Below are 21,606 nucleotides of genomic sequence, written 5' to 3'. Positions count from 1 at the left end.
ATTCTAGAAGAACCATTTACATTGACATCAAAACGAAAGATTCATGGCCATCCAGAGAAAACAAAGTGTTGCGAGCCATTGTCAATGCTGCGTAAATTTTGTATATATTATAATATAAAGAAATGCTTGTTTCCCACTGGGCGGATTGTAGAACCACTAAGGGTAATAATTTTTTAAAAAAATGTTGAGCAGTGTAATTGAATTTGATATTTGAAGTAATAATAAATATAGCGATCGTTGCTAGTAATACGTTATAAGAATATTACAAATTCCCTACAGTAACAATGAATTAACAAAGTAGTAAACGAAGTTCAAAACATATTTTTTTCTCTATCGGGCATTATAACAACATCAATAGCATCCTTCACGTAGCTCTTGTTTGCCCCACCCGCATTACAACCGGTGGAAGGTAGGTCGCTGCTGATGGCACGCTAACAACCCAGACTTCACTACGACTCCTCTAGCGCGAACGCGTACCACATACTCTTCGACGGCGATGTGACTTCGATGACGATAGTACCGTTCGCTTTCCTCGTCGCTTACGCCACAAACACCAAACAACGTCTTATTTATTAACAGTTTACGTCGATCATCCCACTGGATCAGCATCCGAAGACTCTGCGGATAATCGTCCGGTGACGGTGCGTGTAAGACGCGTGTGCTGCTGTTCAGTGCCAAAAATGACACCCCGACATTTCGTGTTAATCTGGATCAGTGCGCTGATCGCCAGGGGATGGAGTGCTTCGACGAACCACACGTGTCTAGAAGGAGACACGCATTGTACCAACGGTGAGATGAACACACATTTTTCTAGCTAGAAAAACAGTTAAAGTGGACCGAAATTTAGTAACATAGATGACCCATGACGTAACTGATGGTTTTATATCGTGTACCAGAAAAAAAACCTAGATATACCGCCAAATTTATAGTACTTGTGATAATCCTAGTTGGAAGATTTATTATTATCTACTTAGTAATGATACAAAGTCAATAAATAAATAGTCTTTAGACATTTAAACGCAAACGAAACATCTTATATACCCATAAATCCTCGCAAATCAGGTAAAACCATTAAACTATTTATAGAAACATTCTAGTCTATAAATTAGACACGTTTGAAGAAAACAACTGATGATCTTCAAAACTTCTGTTATATGTTTTAATGTGTTAGATAATTCGGATTCAAGATAGTTTTCTTTACTAATAATTATGAAATACCGCGATATATATTGTTTTAGAACGGTGCACCACAATCAGTTTTTCAAGTGAAAGGTTTAATATTCAGAAATGGACCAGATATAAAATCGTAGTAATAATTTTATTGTAATTTAACGTAGTAGGCTGTTCAATATTCACGATTTTATGGTTCGAAATACGTTACAAATGTATTTTATTATTCAATATAATTTCACTTAAAATCAGTGTAGTAAACTGAAAAATTATTTCTTGTTGTTTGCTATTATTTCACAAGTTTGAAGATAATCCACAGAAAAAAATCCTTTAATAGCCTACAAAATACATTCTTAACTAATTTTGGGACTCTAGCTTGTTTCAAGACCAAAGTACAGAGTCCACAAAACTATTTGCCCTCTTGTTGTGACTCAAGGACCATCGTGATAGTTCCAAATCCTATGGATAGTGGTAAAAAACTCCATAAAAGGGGTTTAATTGCTTTAAAAATTGTTTTAGAATAAGTTTTATATATTCATAAAAAATGTTCATAGAATCCAAAATATTTTAAGCAGTATGTATAATAATTGCTGTAGGTCATCCATATAATATTGCGACAAATATAAATATTTTTATATGATTTTATGACTTTATTTTATGGTTTTATAAAACTGGTATACCTACGATATGGAACGATGTTTTTCTTAATTGTGATTATTTTCTTAATTAAGATTGATCGCTGATGGTCTATCTAGATATTCAGAGTAATATGACATAATACTGACTATTAATAGTATCTTATTCTTTGCATTATAGAGCATTAATGATGTTCCATGCATATTCTCAAAATAAAATGGAGTTTTTGCTGTTTTTTTGCGATATTCAACCTTTCCTGTCGACCTATGTCTAAATTATTGTATCAAATATTGTCAATATAGTCATTTATATCCATTTTACCAAGTAGGACTTATTTGGACTGGCTTAAGGTGGGCTTCGAACAACGGCCCTTAGCATTAAGCCAACGGACTAACCAGTGACCAAAATAGAGACCATCCTAAAGAACATCCGGTTACTGGCGTGACTGTGATGGTCATTCCTAGTTAGATTTTACACTGTTATCTAGAGGTATTTACAATTACAAGTACAACCATAAAGTATATTCATGCGCTAACCAGCGACTATAGCAGTATAATAGCCGGTGCTTTCGCCTTAACCACTACGGCCACCAAGCTGATAATGAATATTTTGGGATGATTTATGAAAAATTAGACAGACATTTGTAAACTAGTAATGCTTTGAAAAAAAGTAATTTCGGTTAACATTAGTCGATTTTATATGTGCTGTTTTCATTAATGACCTCTTGTCTCATGTGATGGAGACAATGCTTTACCTACTAACTAATTGTAGATATTTCTTTAAATTGAATCAGAACTTCAATCGCATTATTTTTTACAATAGAGTGTAAAACTGCTGGTCTGGCCATGTTCTAGCAGCTCATAAGGAACATTTTCTTTCCAACCCCATCAAAGAGCAGCAACGATTCACAAGTTGTAATCAGATAAAAGCCCAAGTATCGACCTTCATTTGATAACCAACCTTAAGTGCGTGAGGCAAAACTGTTTTGTAATAGTAGTATGCTTAGTTCTCGATAATATACTCCTTATACGGCATGGTTAGCGCAGTGGTAAAGGCGACAGGACATTCCTCCTACTGATGCGATAATCGCGAGTTCGAATTCTATTGAGGCATGGTCGTAAATTTATGTTTGTGATTGTCCTAGACAAGAGTGCAAGATCTGAAGAAAATAGTCCTAACCACTCCAGTAACCAGGCTGGGTAAGACAGGTCTTCTTGTATGATTTCTTCTAAGTTAATCACTCGCCAGTCGGTAGGCTTAATGCCGAGGACCTTGATTAAGAGCCCACGTTAAACAGTAGGTCCAATCCAGATAAACCCTCGTTGGTAAAAACGAGACTTTTACAAAAAAATGTCCTTAATATTAAACGTGTCAGATAATTTTTAATCAGCCTGTATGCCATTGTACAACTTCAGAAGTAAAAAAGCAAAATATGACGAAAATGACCTTCGGGATTCTCCATTTTCAAAGCGCAATAACTTTTGGCTCAGTAAACAAACAACGCTATCATGATATATAGAAGGTCTATGGACTGTTTCCCTTCAAACGCACCATAGTATACCCTGACTAAATAAGTACTATTAGAATTATGCGACTTTAAACCATATATGAGAAATAACAGAAATTACTTTTTCCCAATTTTGTATTTTTAACATTATGTTTTATAAATTTTAATTCGTAGTTATATTCAAACCATTAACACTTTCAATTAATCAATTAATATTAATATTACGTTTTTTAAAGACACGCTGACATATGTCAAATATATTTACTATTTGACTACTTTCTTGGCCTAATTTATCTAGTTTACATTTCTGCTATCATAATTTGCCTAATTATAAATTATAATCGTTTATTTCCTAATTATTTTAAACAGTTTCCAGTACTATACTGTCATATAAACAATTCGAAACTAAGTAGCTAAATTACCATTTTAAAATGTTAAAAGATTACAAATTTTGTATGTGTTATTTAAAGTAACCAATGTTGTTTAAAAGTTTGTACAGTCAATAATATTGAATATAAAATGATACACGTAACTAAACAGATTACAATATTTAACCGAATACAAAACAAAAACTATAAAAACATAAGACAGGTCCATTAGAAATTCTTACTTGATAAAGTCCTCGTTTTGGTTGCAGTCGCACATGTTTATTTTAAAATAAAAAATAATGTGACTTAGATCGTTTTTGTCGCGAATTTTGACCAAATACAGCAACTGGTTCACATTTGCGATATTTAAAAAACCTTTTTTAGTCGTAATATTTCGTTTCTTGAGAATAAGACGTATAGTTTTTTTATAACAGGAGTTTTATTGCTATTAACCTTAAGTTCTTGTGCTTCTTTTAGTTTGTGATATTATACCATTATTTAACTATTCCAGTTTTTGTTGTTACCATATAATAATTAATACAATATTATATATATGGTGGAGCAAAACTCCCGCCACTATTTTGATTTGACACTAAGGTGGGGCAAAAGTCTTGCTGCCATTTTGATTACGCGTCATTTTAATTGTGTGACGATTAACTCAGTTTCACTTTAACCATTGTGTTGTCTAGACGTCCAAATTTTATTATGGATAAATATACGCCACAAGAACGAGCAGAGATAGTGACAATATTAATTGGAAATAATCTTTCCATTATGCAGCAACTCAGCGGAAATTGCGACGATGGCAGCGGGTCTTTTGCTCCACGTTGTATAACTAGTATTAACTAGTATTTAGTAAATATTTTAAAAACCAGTATTTGAATATTACCAAGATCACATTGTAACAAAGCATCAATCAAAATATAACAGTTGAAATAAAACGAAGTTTTTACAACATCAACACTTAACAGAAAAACAACCAATCTTAGACAATTTCAGGAAATTCCAGCAAATTATTACCATGTATGTATTTGCGAGATGTAACGAGTGCAAATGTGACAAATTGCAAAACATACAAACTTAGAGGTCAAAAAAAATCAGGAAACAACAGTTGTTGAATCTAAAACAGTTTGCCTCGCTTTTACAAAAAAGAATGTGCAGGATGTGCCAGCTTAGAATAAAGAATTATTAAATGGTGACTCTAAACAAGTCTATTTTTGTTCCATCTGTGGTTTCTATATATATAATCTCATCTACTAAAAGAATTCTATATAAATTATCAACTCATAACTCTAACTTCACACAAATAAGATAATAAACAGAAATAAATAAAAGGAATTGATAATAAACAGAAGTACAATTACTACGTGTTACAATGTTTTTATCACAGGATAATAGGAATTATCATTAATTGATATTCTCATAGCAATAAAAATGTTGCGACAATTAAGGGATACTGTTAAATTGAAGAATTTCTCACAAGAGTTTATCTCTAAATAGAAGAATTTAAGCGACTAAATGAGTAATTTCTATGTAGTAATAAATTGGTTTCTATGGTAAACAGGAAAAAGTAGCCATTAATTCAGGAAATTTACTATACAAAAACAAACGTTTATTATTCAAATACTTATCTCGCTAGATAAAATACTAGGGTTCACGATCTTTTTAGTATTTAAGATAACAAGCGTTCATTAATGAATTTAACGTTCATTAACATCGAATGACAATGAAGAGGAAAATTATATGGCCCTGATTATTCGAGAATAAGTTTTTTACATGAAAATCGAGTATATAAAAACAAATTAGAAATTCCAAACGAGTTTATTATATCTTTCTTCAATTAAAACGGTATATTTAGTTCAATAAATTCAAGTAAAATTACTCGACATTTATTCTAATGGACAATTTATGGGTCGCATATTAGTGTTGTGGTATCCCAAAAGGACATCAAATAGCCCTCTACAGCAGCCATTACCTATTCAATCTAAGGATGATCATTTTAAATGATAGAATCTTTACAAGTTAGAAGAACTATTCCATCAAACCATATTTTGAAATAATTCCTTCAATTAAAAATGAAAAACATATTAGTTCCTTCTTTAAACCGGCCTTTTTCTATGAATATTTACTCCCAAAAGATTCAAATGTTTAAAATAATTGATGGTTATTACTGCGGTAATTTGAAGGTAATTTCAGAACAGATTTTCTTGTTCTGAAAAAACCAAGTTAACTTCAATCCCTATATCCAATCAAACCATTGGCACTCTCTTTATATTTTCAAATTAAAATAAAATAACAGAGAGATAATTCACCATGAATTAATTAACAAATTCATGTATATTATTAAGATATATGCGTCATATATTCAAATTTCCAACATTTATAATATTTCTAGTGACTCCCTATTATTTACATAAAGTTAAATTAGTTTATTTTAGTTTTTAAACACATTTCTATTTGTCTATTTTTAATTACTTTTTTATAAACTATCAGAGTTTATTTTCTATAACAATTATTTAAAGTAATTTCCTGTTACTTATAAGTTATATATAAACAATATGGTCTGAAATAACAGATTATTCAAATTACTACATTCTAAAACGTTAAAAGATCGTGAATTTCTGAAATGGCATTTAATATAACTCACGTTATTTATGAACAAACTGAGTTCGATAGTATTGAACGAGAAAAATATTATATCTGAGCGGTTTATTAAACATATATATTTATTGTTGAAAAAGTTTATCAAATGTATGGAACCGAATACAGAAATTTAAAATTCGAGACGAATTATTTATCTAGACAACAAATAAAATATTTTTTGAATACAAAAGAGTGGTTATTTAAATTTATATTTTCTTCCACGAAATATACGTATACGTATACTGTAATGTTTAAAATAAATTTAAGTTAAGATAGATTTATTAGACAGTTTTTTGTAGTCCATTCCGTATTTGAAAAAATTAATAACTTATAAAGAACTCGCTTGGGCTATGTTAATTCCTTTATATGGGTTTAACATAACAGTTATAAAATAATTAGTGTTTAAAAATATATGCAATCACGCCCATGATTCTTTGTTATTTAACCATAGGGTGTACAAATAAGTTGTGATGGTTTTTCTTGTAACTTTTAGACTTTGTTAAAAGAAATTGATGTATGTATTTTATTAAAAGTATAGGATCTCGTTAACTACAACTTTTCTGGGTTGCATAAATTACCCATCTTAATCGCGTCTCTTGCCATTGTTGATCGCTAATGTCAGAATTGATTGTCAAAATCCTCATACCTAAAATCAGAGAAGATCCTAGGTCAATAATTTTACGTTTAATTGATGGAATATATATTGGAGCAATCGATGTTCATCATCTGAACTTTTCTTCAAACAAAACCAGTATGGTTATACAACGTGGGGCAAAAGTTCCGCTGCCATTTTGATTGTCAATAACTTTGCTGAAAGAAAAGATAAGTAAGTTTGGTTCCATAAAAAGTTTACTTAGTCTTTACATTTTTTTTTTCATTATGATTGAAAAATTAAATCGCCTAAATGGTGACCGCTATTTGCTATGCAACTTTCGGCTCTTTTTAAAGCATTTTTCATGGCAAACTGCAACATCTGAGGATGCATTTCTTCAATTTCGTGACGTATATTATCTTTAAGATGTTGAATCGTTTGAGGCTTATTCACATAAACTTTCGATTTTAAAAAACCCCATAAGAAAAAGTCTGGTGCTGCTAAATCCGGAGATTTGGCTGGCCATGCTAAATCGCCACTTCGCTAAATTAGTCTTCGTGGAAAAAGTCATTCAATAATTGAATTGTTGAACGAGCTGTGTACAACAAAATTTCGAATTTCGGCTTTTGTCCCATGTTGTACTAAAAGCGATAGGCGAGATCTCTGAAGAAATAATTCTAATAATAATATAATAATATTCAAATGCAATGATTTTTAACATATGTCCTCCGATATCTTCTGAATCTGAACGAGCGTACTGAAGCCTCCAAAATATGGAGCGATATTATGTAAGACATGCGATTCTTCGTCGCTAGTGAAAGTGGCTGGCTATCTGTCGATTTTACAGAATGGAGACGAATATCAGAATCACAATGGAGGTAATCGCCTACGGACCATTGTTAAAAGTTGTTTGTTTACTCACATTTCGTAAGACGGTTACCGCAATGCTCTGCCATCGATAAGGCCAGCGGATTGGTCTCGGCTTTTTCGAAATAACGCGCCTAGATGAAGGATGTCGACGAAACACGTACACCAGAACAAGTTTGCGGGCTTAAATAAGGTTAGATTCATTAAAGGCGATGCATTTTTTCTATGTTCTAACTTAGCCTTCGATCAGCACGAAATTTGAAACGAGATAATTGCTTATTTATTGCCAATAAAATAATAATCATTCAATACTAAATTAATATATTACGTTAGGTTATTTCCTTTAAATCTTATGATATGATCGAACCCATGCATTATCGAAAGACTTAAAATACAATTAATTCTACAGTCAGAACAGTTTATAGGTTAGGATTATTTTATTATACTTTCACTGATCTCCTTTCCACGCAACCTATAAAGTAAAGCTTTCTTGAATTTTATGTAAGGGTGTACTCTGAAAAGCTAATCCTATAATGAACAATTTTATTTCCAAGTAATGTATTTTATTATCAATGGAGAACATATTTGCTTTTTCACATTTAGTTCTTGTTCCTTCTTTCGATACGTTTCCTCCTACAATCACTTCGATATGATTATAATCTCATATTCGACATACCTACAATGTCTTTATGATAACTTAAACCTCGGTATATAACTAGGAGGACCCATCGTCCCTATCTCAGTCTCTGGTGAAATAATGTTTATACATGTCAATGCTGTATTTTTTATTATATGCACCTCACTACACAACACTACACAAGATCAGATGGTTTGATTAATTTGAGTACGTGTCCTGCTCTGGTGGTATCCAAATGTTGCAATACTGCAATATTCTCATGAGATGAATCTTTACTGATGCCCCCTTACAGTTCTCTTGCTGTGGGTATCTGAAGGTCTCGATCTAGGTAGTCAATCCTGTAGTATTTGGGTGCGTGCACAATACTTGTCAGGTCTTTTTTCCAATGAAGTTTGCATCAAAATTAATTCCAAGCTATATAGCTATATTGCTATTAGCGTTGTTACTATATGGAATGATAGTATTATTTAATGTTATTGGTGCTTGTACGGTCTGATTGTAGGTGAACTGCACATGCACAGATTTACTTTCATTAATTTTTATGTTCCAAGCTTGTGTCAAATTATTTATATTGTCACTTACATGTTATAAGTTTCGTTTGGCTTCTTCACTATTGTCTCAGACAGCTATAATCGCAGTATCATCAGCAAATGTAGCCATCATAATATTCTCCATTTATATTATCACAAGTGTAGAGTAGTACACATTCTTGTGGTACACCTGCTTTAGCTTCTTTTATTGTAGAGTAAGCTTCTTGTTTAACTCCAAACCTTCCGGCTGTAATGTACGATTTTAGTAGTTCGGTATGTTGTTTTGGTAACTTTTTCTGTAGTTTATGAACAAGGCCTTCGAGCCAAACCTTATCGAAGGCTTATGCTACATCTAAGAATATGCTGAGTATGCTTTTTTACTTTCGTAGACTTTTTCAATAACACCTGTTATTCTTTGGGTCCATTGTTGAATGCTTGTTAATAAACCCAAACTGTAAACCCAAATTCTTCTGCTTTTCGGTGACCGTCCCTCATATTCATCAGTTTATTTCCACAAAAATTGTGAAAATGTTCATCTATGGCCTTCTCAACTTCTTCATTGGATTCAAAGCGTTTTCAGAAACAAATTTCTTCAAATGTGGAAGATCTAAAGATTCGAATCCGAAAAATAATTAACAAATTCTGTCCGCTACTCTCTCCAAATTCTAATACGTTCCTTCTTCTTTTGTAAATCTCCTAGCTCTCCTCCTCCTCCTAGTATCAAACGGGCTACAAATTAAAAATTCAGTTTTGTCGCATCCTTCAGATAGCATTTTAATTCCACTGTGAGAATATCACAGTCGATTCACTTCACTTCTCTCATTTATATCAAATAGTAAAAATCGGATAATGATAAACAGAAGGAATAACGTCTGATGTATACGACTAATCAGCGAGATTATAATTCTGCCAGAAAGTTGAGAAAAACTAGCAACTTGCGAAGAACAACATCTTGAAAGATAAAAATAATATACAAATGAAATAATTGTTAAGTCCTTGTACAATTAACTTTATGTATACAAGCGAGAGAGAAAGATGGATAAAGAGAATTAAGCACGCTATATAGGTTTTATGAGAATGTGATGAAATCATAGTAAAAAGCATTTTAACTGGCACCAAAATCAGTAATTAAAACAATGTTAATTATTCATTAAGGTAAGAAACAGCTTCTTAAATTTGGTGTGTATCGACAATGGCACGATTTCAGAAAACATTAATTTAATCATGGGAATGCGATACAACACGACTGATTATGGGAATCAGGCGAAATATTCGTGAGTCCAACACCACACCACTTACATTTATGTATTTCTTAATTGGTTACATCGATTACAATTCGCTAATTGGCCTAGATCTGACCTAACAAAAACACCCTTAAAATTAATGCACAGTTTGAACCTAGATAAATGAATATTTATTTAATGACCTTATAGTAACATAATCTATCAGTTACAACACCAACTAATAGAGTCTTAAAAATATCTAACTTAATATCATAGAAACGTTAGAAGAATTATGTTTCTCTTAAGATTACAGTGTCTAAGGTTCAAAGATCTGTAACAAGCATAAGGTCAACAGACGTATATGTGGTGTATATACAGTGTTTGTTTGATATACATAAATACACGGTGAGTCAAAAACAAAACAGAAAAATAACAATACAATTTTAAACAAAAATTTACCTATTTTTTTTTAAACATAAGATACTCAAAGGTATGGAACAAATAGTTTATTACTAAAATTAACCATCGCTTAAAATTATAGAAACAAAGGCCAAAAACTCATCAAAAATTGTGTCGTTGATTATCCGCCAGTGCCAGGAAAGATTTGCTCGTTATCGCTCCAGAAATTTCGATCTGAAAGAGTGTTAAAGATTATTAAATATTCAGATATATCCATATATCTAACAGTTCTGAACCAATTACATAAAATTGAATACCAAAATAAGCTCGATGGGTGGTGGGTTTGAGAAAGGTGTTGCATCAATACAACACTAAACTATTTTAATAACCATAATGTTGATGTGTCCACCATACAGCCCGTACTTTGGCCTCTTACTACCATTTGATCCACTCTCTGTAAAACTCCCTTAATGATGTAAAGCAATCTTTATAAGAATCTTGTGAAAATGACTTGGTTCAGTTTTTCACTCAGATATCACAAAAGATCTATGGTGACAGAATTGTGGTCTCTTTAAAAGCATGAAAAAAAATATTTTCATGTTTTCTCTATGTCACTACCACATCTTTTAAATATTTCGATAAATATTGTTCCTTAATAATAATACAACACTCAATGTTCTTGCGACTTGTATTTGATGCCGTTGACTTACATCTCCATTCAAAAATTTACTTCCAAACACATTATCGAACATTATCTTTCAACTTTAATTGAAAACATCTTCAACCTCTTGAAATTCAACCAGCTATTATAGTTTTGTGGATTGAAGCATTTAAGAAAGTTCTGATTATATTATAAAATGTACACGGAGTAGTAGCTAGCAAGGATATATACTTAAACCAGGCTTGGTCTATATAAATAAATAGATTTGATCATAATTTTGTACAGAGTTGTTTTAAGTAGAATCGAAAGGAAGTTTCTTCACCACAGGTGGGAAAGAAAAGGTAGTACACGCCATACACTTTGTATATTGAATCTTTTATTTAAATTGACCATATGTAAATGATGGTGGTCAAAATATAAACCTAAATATATTATTTTTACAAACACGGGATTGTAGTGGATCTTTTTGATATAAAGCTGCTGGAACCTCTAAACCGTTATTTACATGTTCAAATAAAAATTTAATAAACAACCAAATTGTTTCGATTTTTCTATTCTATTATTTAATCTATAAAAGTAACACAAGCCAAGATATAAATCACCTCCAGTAATGTAATTGTAATTTTATTGAATGAATAGGAAGGAAACTTCCTGCAGTACTGCAGTACTGAACAAGTACTAATATATAAGATATCTCACATGCACATATTTTTGATAAAGATTAATCTGTAAGATGAGCAAATTGTTACCGCGTAACTATTGTCAATTGCTGGAGTCATATTTATTCGGAAGAAAATTTAGGGTATCGCACGAAATGGCGTTCTCGACATTTAAAAATATCTAACTGCTGCAAAAATATACACTGCTGACATTCCAACAACAAAAGAAACATTTCTCGGAACCTTTGCTAACGACACAGTTATTATGGAAAAAGATATATCTCTGCCTAGGGCAATAGAAAAAGTGCAAGTGGCAATCAACAAAATCTATAAATGGACGAAAGATTGGAAAATTCAACTTAATAGCTCCAAATCTGTCCACGTTAATTTTGCATTAAGGCGAAATAATAAAAACTTAATTATATCACTTAATGGATGCCCGATTCCTCAAGCAGAATCAGCCAAATACCTTGGAATCCATCTTGACGGTAGATTAAAATGGAAGCATCACGTTAGACAAAAAGCAAAACACATTAGAACCAAAATAAAACAACTATACTGGTTAGTCGGAAGATACTCTCAACTTGATCTAAAATCAAAGAGGTTGATCTATAATACAATTATAAAGCCAATTTGGACCTATGGGGTGTAAAAATGGGGTTGCACTAAAAATTCAACTCAACTAGTCTTACAACGCTGTCAAAACAAGGTTCTTCGATTGATTACCAATGCCTATCGCTATGTAACCAATGAAGAACTGCATGATGACATGAAAATCAAATGGATTTGCGAAGTTGTGCAGGATTTCGTCTTGAAACACGAAAGAAGATTACTAAATCATACTAACGTGGAAGCAATACAACTGCTGGACAGCGCGCAGGATGTCAGGAGATTGAAACGAACAAAACCATACGAACTTGTGTGAACATTTAGTGTGTAATATTAGTGTAAACTATAGCTATAAGTTAATAATTAATAAATAATTATAATTTTATAATTGAGGAATACATATTGATGTATTTTCTCGCACTCGTCTTGCTTGTTAATTAATCCAAGTACATAGGAAAAGTAGTAATAAATTAATTGTAAATTAAGATTGTACTAAGCGTATCTAATAAAGATGTTATAAAAAAAATTTATTTGGAAACAGCAGCAACTATTTTAGGTACATACTACCCTACAATTAAGTATGTATAAATAATTTTCATTACATCTATACTAAAAACAATAAATAAATAATTAATTTTACTTCTTCCCAGCAATTAAATTTCAAGAAACATCTACCTGTTTTTCCAAAAATGGTGTGGTCATCAAGGTCAGTATAAAAAAAGTTTTATGCATGTTGCATATTAAAAGGTACTACCTAGATGTCGGTATTTTACTTTCTAGTATCGACGACGAACGGACGAAGTTTTCACTCTTTATCAATTCGACGGACTAATAACGACAATTGCCATTTCTCTTTTGTTTTGATTGTATTGTTCATCAATAAAAAAAGAAATCGTGATAAATTCCTCTTCAAACAATGTTGTTGGTCGACGATCGTTAACGATTTAAAAGTCAGAAAAAGTATGTCGGGCTGATGATCCACGATTGGTGTGAATATCATTCAACCGGTAATGTTGGAGCATCTTTAATTTTCCTCATATCATTTTAAATATTGGTTTTACTAAGAGAATGCTGTTAGTTCACTTGCAATCATAAGGACACGTTATTTAGAAAATAGTTCGATTTTGCGAATGTATATACAGTTTACATAGATATAGTATATCCAAAGTAACAGTGAATTTACGCCATCTCAATTTATGACGTCGAAATGGTGCAACGTTGCCGCTTTTACGATTGACATTTTGACAATTGACATTGACATAACAACATTCTAATATAAATAAAATAATGAAACAAAAATGGTATAAAATGGAATTTATTTTGACACTATAGTATATATAATGCATATATTATCGAGGTACTTAAACTATAGTTAATCCACTTAATAATTGTACATCCAAGTAATTTATTTTATTTTCATTAGAGAATATATTTACCTTTTTATGCTTAGTTCTTGTTTCCTTCGTTATTCTGCTTTCTTGTCGAAGCATTCTGCTATCACTATATTTCTCTATTCACATATATCTTTCACACTCTACAGTATAATTTTCTACAGTTATCCTATATTAATTATATACTCTGCTGTTTTGGTATTCTGAGTCAATACTCAAGTCAACAACTAAGCTATTAATTTTCAATCTAGCACTAGTTCACAATTAAACCATTTGTCAATTTCTTCTTCAGTGTGTCTGATGATGGAGTTCATACAAACCGAAGGGTGTTATTTTAGACAATCCTTTCCACATATCCATCAGTTCTAACTTGTATATCTTTCTGGGCCTGCATATCTGCTGTAGTAATTCTTTGCCACATCTCATAAAAATTTGATTCGATAGGGAGGAAGATGTTACACTCGGCAGCTATTATTCAGCCATCTGATCTACTGTGTACATTTTTTCAGGTCTATTTCGGAAAAATAAATTTCATAAAACACAATTAAAAATTTCCTCTATATTTACCAAGTGATAATTTCAAATACTTCACTCTTTAACATAATATAGATAATTCCTTTTTTTACAACATAATCAAGATACAGGGTTTTACAAGATAATCCATAATTGCAACCTTTGCCGATCACTTGTTGGGATCTTTGTGTTCGATTCCTCTATCTAGAGTGAATAACAATATATCTGCCATGAAGTATTTAAAAATATTATGATTTACAAAACCTAATCAAATGTTATTCTAACTTACTTACCTTTTTCCATCAACGTTTGTTTCACTTACACTCTTTTTATTACCGTCTTGCCAAGGATGGCCTAATGTTTAATTTTGAAATACCTATGTCTGTACACAAATTGAAATATCTAGTCCCCCTTAATTTTGTTATATTTATCAAAACAAAATTTATCAAAACAAGCAAAGAACGAAAACAAAGTTTGCCGTTTTATAACCTCTTATTATCACTAATATTTTGAAGAATTTTGCAGATATTTGACACTAGAATTTTATCTCTTTTTAACTAGAGTAAAATGCGAAGGAAAATATTGTCTGGCATTAAAATGAATTTACAAACTGCAACACATTATACATCTTGGTGACGTAACTTCACTGCTACTTTGGATACTCTATACATTTACATTATACACAGAGTACATTTACTAGATTAAAACGAAATGATGGTTCATTGCAAAAAAAATCAAATACAACTGTATATTATATCTCTCATATTTTTTACAATTTTTTACAAATATTTTCTTACAAATTTCACAACATTCCAATTATTCATTCCGATATTCTGCAATTACGTTTTGTTCTTCGATATGTTAAAACCAATGTATGTTAAGCCACCAAATATAACACAACAGTTTAAATATTATTCCTGTAGAAATATCAATACAGCACAAAATCTAAATTTTCACTCAATCCTACAGTTATAATAAAAGTGAATGTCGCCACATCCACAGAAACTTTCTGGATACTAAGGAACAAGGATTTATTCAGAGAGATACTCCACGTGCTTATTTGAACTTTTTTGCATTTCCCCTACTATTTTGCATATTGGTCTATGATCATTTATACTGATATAAACCAAAACTGTTAACCAAGTCGCCAAAAGTAAATATAATGACAAATTTGTTGCTTTTGTTGCCGATTGATTGTTTCTCAATGTTTTTCAAAACTCTAATATCGGTGGTGATATCGATTGATGCGACTGTTATCGTGACCTAGTAAATCTACCGGCTCGGTGATCTTCACGAGACCTTGAAAACTTCTTTGAGTCGCCCGGTAAAAGATCGAAAATGTCTTCGAGTCCGGCCTTGATCTAAAAGTTTCGCGATCATTCGAATTTTCAACGATTCGACGTCGCGTTTTGGAAACAGATGCTGAGAAAGGCGACCGGTACCGTATCCTGGTTCCGATGACTGGTACCACTTTCTTCGCACGTTACACTCGGACCGTTTCTTTCCCTCTCTCCGCGTGTGTTCCTCTTTTTTTTTTCGGTTTTTATTCAACGGCCCGCGGCGACCGTTGCTTCTAACGATAGATGATGTACAGAGTGTACCAGAATTTCGTTTCATATGTAAAATAACTGAATATTATGAAGACTGGGCTAAATTTTTGATGGTGGATTGAAACCATGATTGTGGGTCATCAAGAACGATACTGCGACGATGAAAATGACAGTTCGATTATAGTATTTGGCATATTTACTAATGGTTCTTAATTATCTTTTGTATGTGATGATGGAAGTCAATTCTAAACATTTTTTTATAACATCTTTATTAGATACGCTTAATACAATCTTAATTTACAATTAATTTATTACTACTTTTCCTATGTACCTGGATTAATTAACAAGCAAGACGAGAGCGAGAAAATATATGTATTCCTCAATTATAAAATTATAATTATTTATTAATTATTAACTTATAGCTATAGTTTACACTAAATGTATACACTTTATATAAGTTCGTATGGTTTTGTTCGCTTCAATCTCCTGACAACCTGCGCGCTGTCCAGCAGTTGTATTGCTTCCACGTTAGTATGATTTAGTAATCCTCTTTCGTGTTTCAAGGCGAAATCTTGGATAACTTCGCAAATCCATTTACATACATAGCGATAGGCATTGGTAATCAATCGAAGAACCTTGTCTTGACAGCGTTGTATGACTAGTTGATTTGAATTTTTAGTGCAACCCCATCTTGGCACCCTATAGGTCCAAATTGGATTGATTAAGTTGAGAGTATCTTCCGACTAACCAGTATGTACCGACACTGCCCCAGGAAAATCAATCATCAAGGATTGGTATGCTAAGTTTAGACGTGGTGAAATGAGCATCGATGCCGATGAACGCGTGGATGCCCAAAAGAGGTTGTTACCGACGAAAACATTTAAAAAATCCACAAAATGATTTTGAATGACAAAATTAAATTAAATTAAATTAAAAAAATTGATATTGAATGAAATAGCAGACATTCTGAAGATATCAACTCGGACGAAATCGCCGAAAAACGGCCGCATTTGTAAAAAAAGAAAGTGCTGCTTCACCAAGATAATGCACCGTGTCAAAAATCTACGAAGTGGGCTTCGAAATGCTTCCTCATCCACCGTATTCTCCAGATCTGGCCTCCAGCGACTATTTCCTGTTCTCAGATCTTAAAAGAATACTCACTGAAAAGAAATTTTCGTCGAATGAAAAGGTGATCGCCGAAATTGAGGCCTATTTTAAAACAAAGGACAAATCGTACTACAAAATGGTATCGAAAAGTTGGAGGGTCGCTATAATGAGTGTATCAGTCTTAAAGGGAATTATGTTGAATAAAAACTAATTTTGCCAACAAATGTGTTTTACTACGGTAAGCCGGGGACTTTTCAATTGACCTGTTATACCACTAAATGATAGATGATGAAATATAGACCAGAAGGTAAATGGTTAAAGAAATAGATTTTTTAAGTAATTAGAGAAAACGTCATCACTTTTTATTATCCATATGTTTAATAGCTCTTGGAACCATTAGAGCTTTTTTGTTGCATTCCAAAATGGTATAGCATAGAAGAATTCTTAATGTCCAAGCATTAAACTTTTTAATTAACCCTGCAATATTGTTTTGAATTAATTGGAACGGCTAACTGGTGGAAGGGGTTAACCAAATATTTATAAGAAATAAATACTGTCTAATTACATTTTTTAATAAATTTTATTATTCCCTGGTTGAATTCAGTCATACAAAAACATTTAAAAGCCGCAATTAATTAAAACAAATGACAATAATTGTTAGATTTCTGTACAGCAACGATGTTCGATAATTGCGTTAATTGTTCGGTGTTTATCGGCGCTATTATGAGTCAAAAACCGAAACACAAATACAGACGGCACGCTCGAGGAATCCTGTTGAGGTAAAATGCAAAATTTTTCAACGCTCTACCGATTCCCGTCCATTCACTGTGACATTATCGTGGCACACTGGATGCAAGTGACCTAAAATAGCTACCGCGATTAAATTATCAGCATTCTTTTGTTTCGTTCCATAACAACGACGATTGATGATCGTCACCGACAACCATAACGTAAATGTCGAAGGCGCTAATAGACGCAAGAGTCTAATTCTTGAAAGTCCTGGCATAGGCGCAAGGATTTGAACTTGCGACATTGCTAGTACATTTGAAGAATATTATATAAATAGAACACATTGTCTTGAATTTGTAAATAAATCTAATATTTCCGACGCTCACTTTCCGCCATTCAAGTTTTTTATTTTTGGTACATTTTCCACTCCATATAATATAAAAAATGTAATATAAAGAGCCCTTTATAAACATTTTTTATTTTAAAATGATTTTGAAAGAAAAAAATAGAAAATTAAACAAAATAGTTCTTGTAAATTATTTGTATATTTGAAGAGTTATACATATGTTTTCGAATTCACATGTCAACTAGCCTAAAATCTCTCTTGAAACTCAAGTTCAAATTTAACTAAAGCTTATTGTTTATAAACTAAGTTTATATAGTATGTCTAAGTTATTTAGCCTTAGGAAATAGGGAAAATAAAACAATATGTAAGGTAACAAAAAATCTTCAAGCCGTCCAAACTTCAATGCTTCTTGTTCAATTTTATCGAGCTGTAATTGTCACGAGGTATACTGACCTAAAGGACATAGAGTCATATTAACCTGTACATTTTCTTTTACCTTCGTATAGATTGAATCCAATTTGCAAAATTAAAATTAAATAGATATGCACCTATCCTTATAAATCAGTTCAGATTAAAAGTGTCATAAAAGCTTTCTTGACAATATTCACAAATCTATTATTTATCCAATACTGTCTACTATTTATAATCAAGATATGAACTATACAAGAATAAATAAACTATAAACAACAAAATTCTTAACATTACAAAACAAAGCTCTTACTGGTACAAGTTCTACCTTTCAATGGTTTGTAACAGACAGAAGTTTACCGAATGCCGGCTGTGATTCCCCAAAATTAGCCGCTGCTTTAATAAACGGTACTCTAGATACGTTAGTGATTTCAGGATACATTATTTAGAAAAATGATTTTGGTTCTTACGTATGCGCACAATTATAGGGCGCACTATATTGAATAGAATAAACTATACTCTCTTCCTTCTCTAATGACGATACATTCTTTTCGAGTGGATCGAGTGAAAACAACAACAAAACAAAAAAATCTAGAACATTAAATTTTGTGGTGTATCAATAATCCTAAGGGAATAATCATTAAGTTAATTGGTTTAACGTTGATTGGTTTTAAAATAAGGAAGAACAAAGGTAGATGTAGAATGTAAGGTTATATTTGAAAAAGTTATAAAATCCAAACAGCATCACTTTTGTTTATAGTGGTAATATTAGGTACGAAATTTGTAACGAAGCGTTTTTAACGACACCAAAAAGAATCAACATATGCAATAAATAGCTATACATCTCAAAACTATAATAAGAAGCAGAGAATAATATTATTCTTGTTCAAATAAAAAAATTGTAAAGGGTATAAGAGAAACAATATACAATTGTACTACAAGTAATACTAAAGGTAATTATTACCTTTATACAGACTTAACTATCCATTCGTTTTTGGCAAGTAAATATATATTCATAAATACAATACATCAACTGAAATCTAGAGGTAGTCAATTCTTCAATGGGACTTGACCATCAATAATAGTAGCAAAAATTGTTGTATAGTTGATCAAATTTGGAGTTTTTTAGGACATTTTCACTGCTTTCGTGTATAATGGTGCTACTAGCTTTTTTGTTTTCTATTAATAATGTTTGTTGGATTTGATCTGAATAACGTAAATAACTATTTAAATATGTAAATTAATTTAGATACGGTATTATATATATATATATATATACTAGCGACCCGCCCCGGCTTCGCACGGGTGCAATGCTGATACTAAATTAAATACACTACAGAAAAAATATGAACGTTGTATATAAAAACATAGCGGCCCGCTCCGACTTTGCACGGGCATAAAATATATATGCCTATGTCACTCAATGAAAACATGATTAAAATCGATCCAGTATTTTTGGTTCATTCATTACTGCCCTTGGCCTGCACGCATTAAATTTGGAGTAAAACAATTCCTCTTCCCCTATACTTACTATGAAGATTTCCTGCTATCTTTGGAATATCTAAATTCATACAATTTTTATTACATTACACATTTTTAAACGCAAATTTTAAATTTGTAATATCTCCGAAAATATTTGTTTAATTTACATGCTGTAAGGAACCATATTGATCTATATTAATTGCACACTGTATTTAAGGTACTTAATTTGATAAGGATTAATGCCGTATTGCTTAAAATAGCTTCGTAAATAAGCCATTTTCTCACGTAAAAAGTAAACAATAAAAATGGTTAATGTGGGTTATCCCTAAAAGATAAACATATACCATCGCGGACTTTTTTGTAGACCTTTTTATGGTGTACAATACTGTAGTACATTAATTTGATCTAACTCGTAGGGTTAGGCAGCGTTTTTGCTAATTGCTAAATAAGTCTAAAAAAATAGGTTAATTTATGACATCACGTTAGAAACCTCTAAAATTAGCAATGTTGCCTTAGTATATTATGCATGTATTATACATATAAACCTTCCTCTTGAATCACTCTATCTACTGAAAAAAACCGCATCAAAATCCGTTGCGTAGTTTTAAAGATTTAAGCGCACATAGTGATATAGGGACAGAAAAGGCGACTTTGTTTTATACTATGTAGTGATAAACATTTTTCTAAATAACGTATCCTAGTAATTTCAGGGACAACGAGGATGCGTCGGGGCCGAATATGTCGAATGGTCCGACATCGACACCTGTGGAGAAATATTCGAAGAGCAGGTACCAAATATTTGGCCGACATATCACACGCTTTCGTGCTGGGCCGACTATACTCGCCGCCCGGTTAGTCGATTCAGAAAAAATAACTAGGATAGGTTGTTAGATATATGTTCGAATATATACTGGGTTTTGGAAAAAGTCCGTGGCGTTTTTTACATAAAAATTTACAGATTTTCTTACAATACGAAAGTTTTTTTTAAATTTATTTATTACATTGTTACTAGTCTTTGCCGACTAACCTACAATTTGTCTTTACAATAGCTTCAGTCTAGGAATATATCTATGAGGACCCTTTTTTGACAAAATAAGTTTTTTGTTATTCAACATAATTCCCTTCAAGGGTGATACACTGATTATAGCGACCCTCCAACTTTTCGATACCATTTTTGTAGTACGATTTGTCCTTTGCTTCAAAATAGGCCACAGTTATTGCGATCACCTCTGCATTCGACGAACATTTCTTCCCACCGAGCATTCTTTTGAGTTCTGAGAACAGGAAATAGTCACTGGGGGGCCAAATCTGGAAAATACGGTTGATGAGGAAGCAATTCGAAGCCCAATTCATGGATTTTTGTCATCGTTTTCACTGACTTGTGACACGGTGCATTGTCTTGGTGAAGCAGCACTTTTTTCTCTTCAAATGCGGCCATTTTCCGGCGATTTCGTCCTTCAAACGATCCAATAACGCTATGTAATAGTCACTGTTAATGGTCCTTTCTTCTTCAAAGTAATCAGTGAAAATTATTCCATGCGCATCCCTAAATACAGATGCCATAAAATTGGTCAAAAGT

The 21,606-nt window shown here is 32.1% G+C and overlaps 1 protein-coding gene across 2 annotated transcripts in view; it reads left to right on the top strand.

Annotated features, from left to right (window-relative positions):
* The first annotated feature begins 441 nt into the window (after positions 1-441).
* sas (stranded at second) overlaps positions 442-21,606 on the top strand; it is a 43,383-nt gene continuing 22,218 nt past the window's right edge. For both annotated transcript variants that reach the window (XM_076401772.1, XM_076401771.1), the window contains exon 1: positions 442-789. In XM_076401772.1, the coding sequence (XP_076257887.1) occupies positions 681-789 (109 nt within the window). In that variant the 5' untranslated portion in view covers positions 442-680. The remainder of the gene's footprint in view (positions 790-21,606) is intronic.

Source organism: Rhynchophorus ferrugineus, unplaced genomic scaffold, assembly GCF_030347505.1.
Source record: "Rhynchophorus ferrugineus isolate W39M unplaced genomic scaffold, kcgeb_rfMv2 rfM4, whole genome shotgun sequence".
Lineage (NCBI taxonomy): Eukaryota > Metazoa > Arthropoda > Insecta > Coleoptera > Curculionidae > Rhynchophorus > Rhynchophorus ferrugineus.
This window is presented reverse-complemented; position numbering and strand designations above follow the sequence as displayed.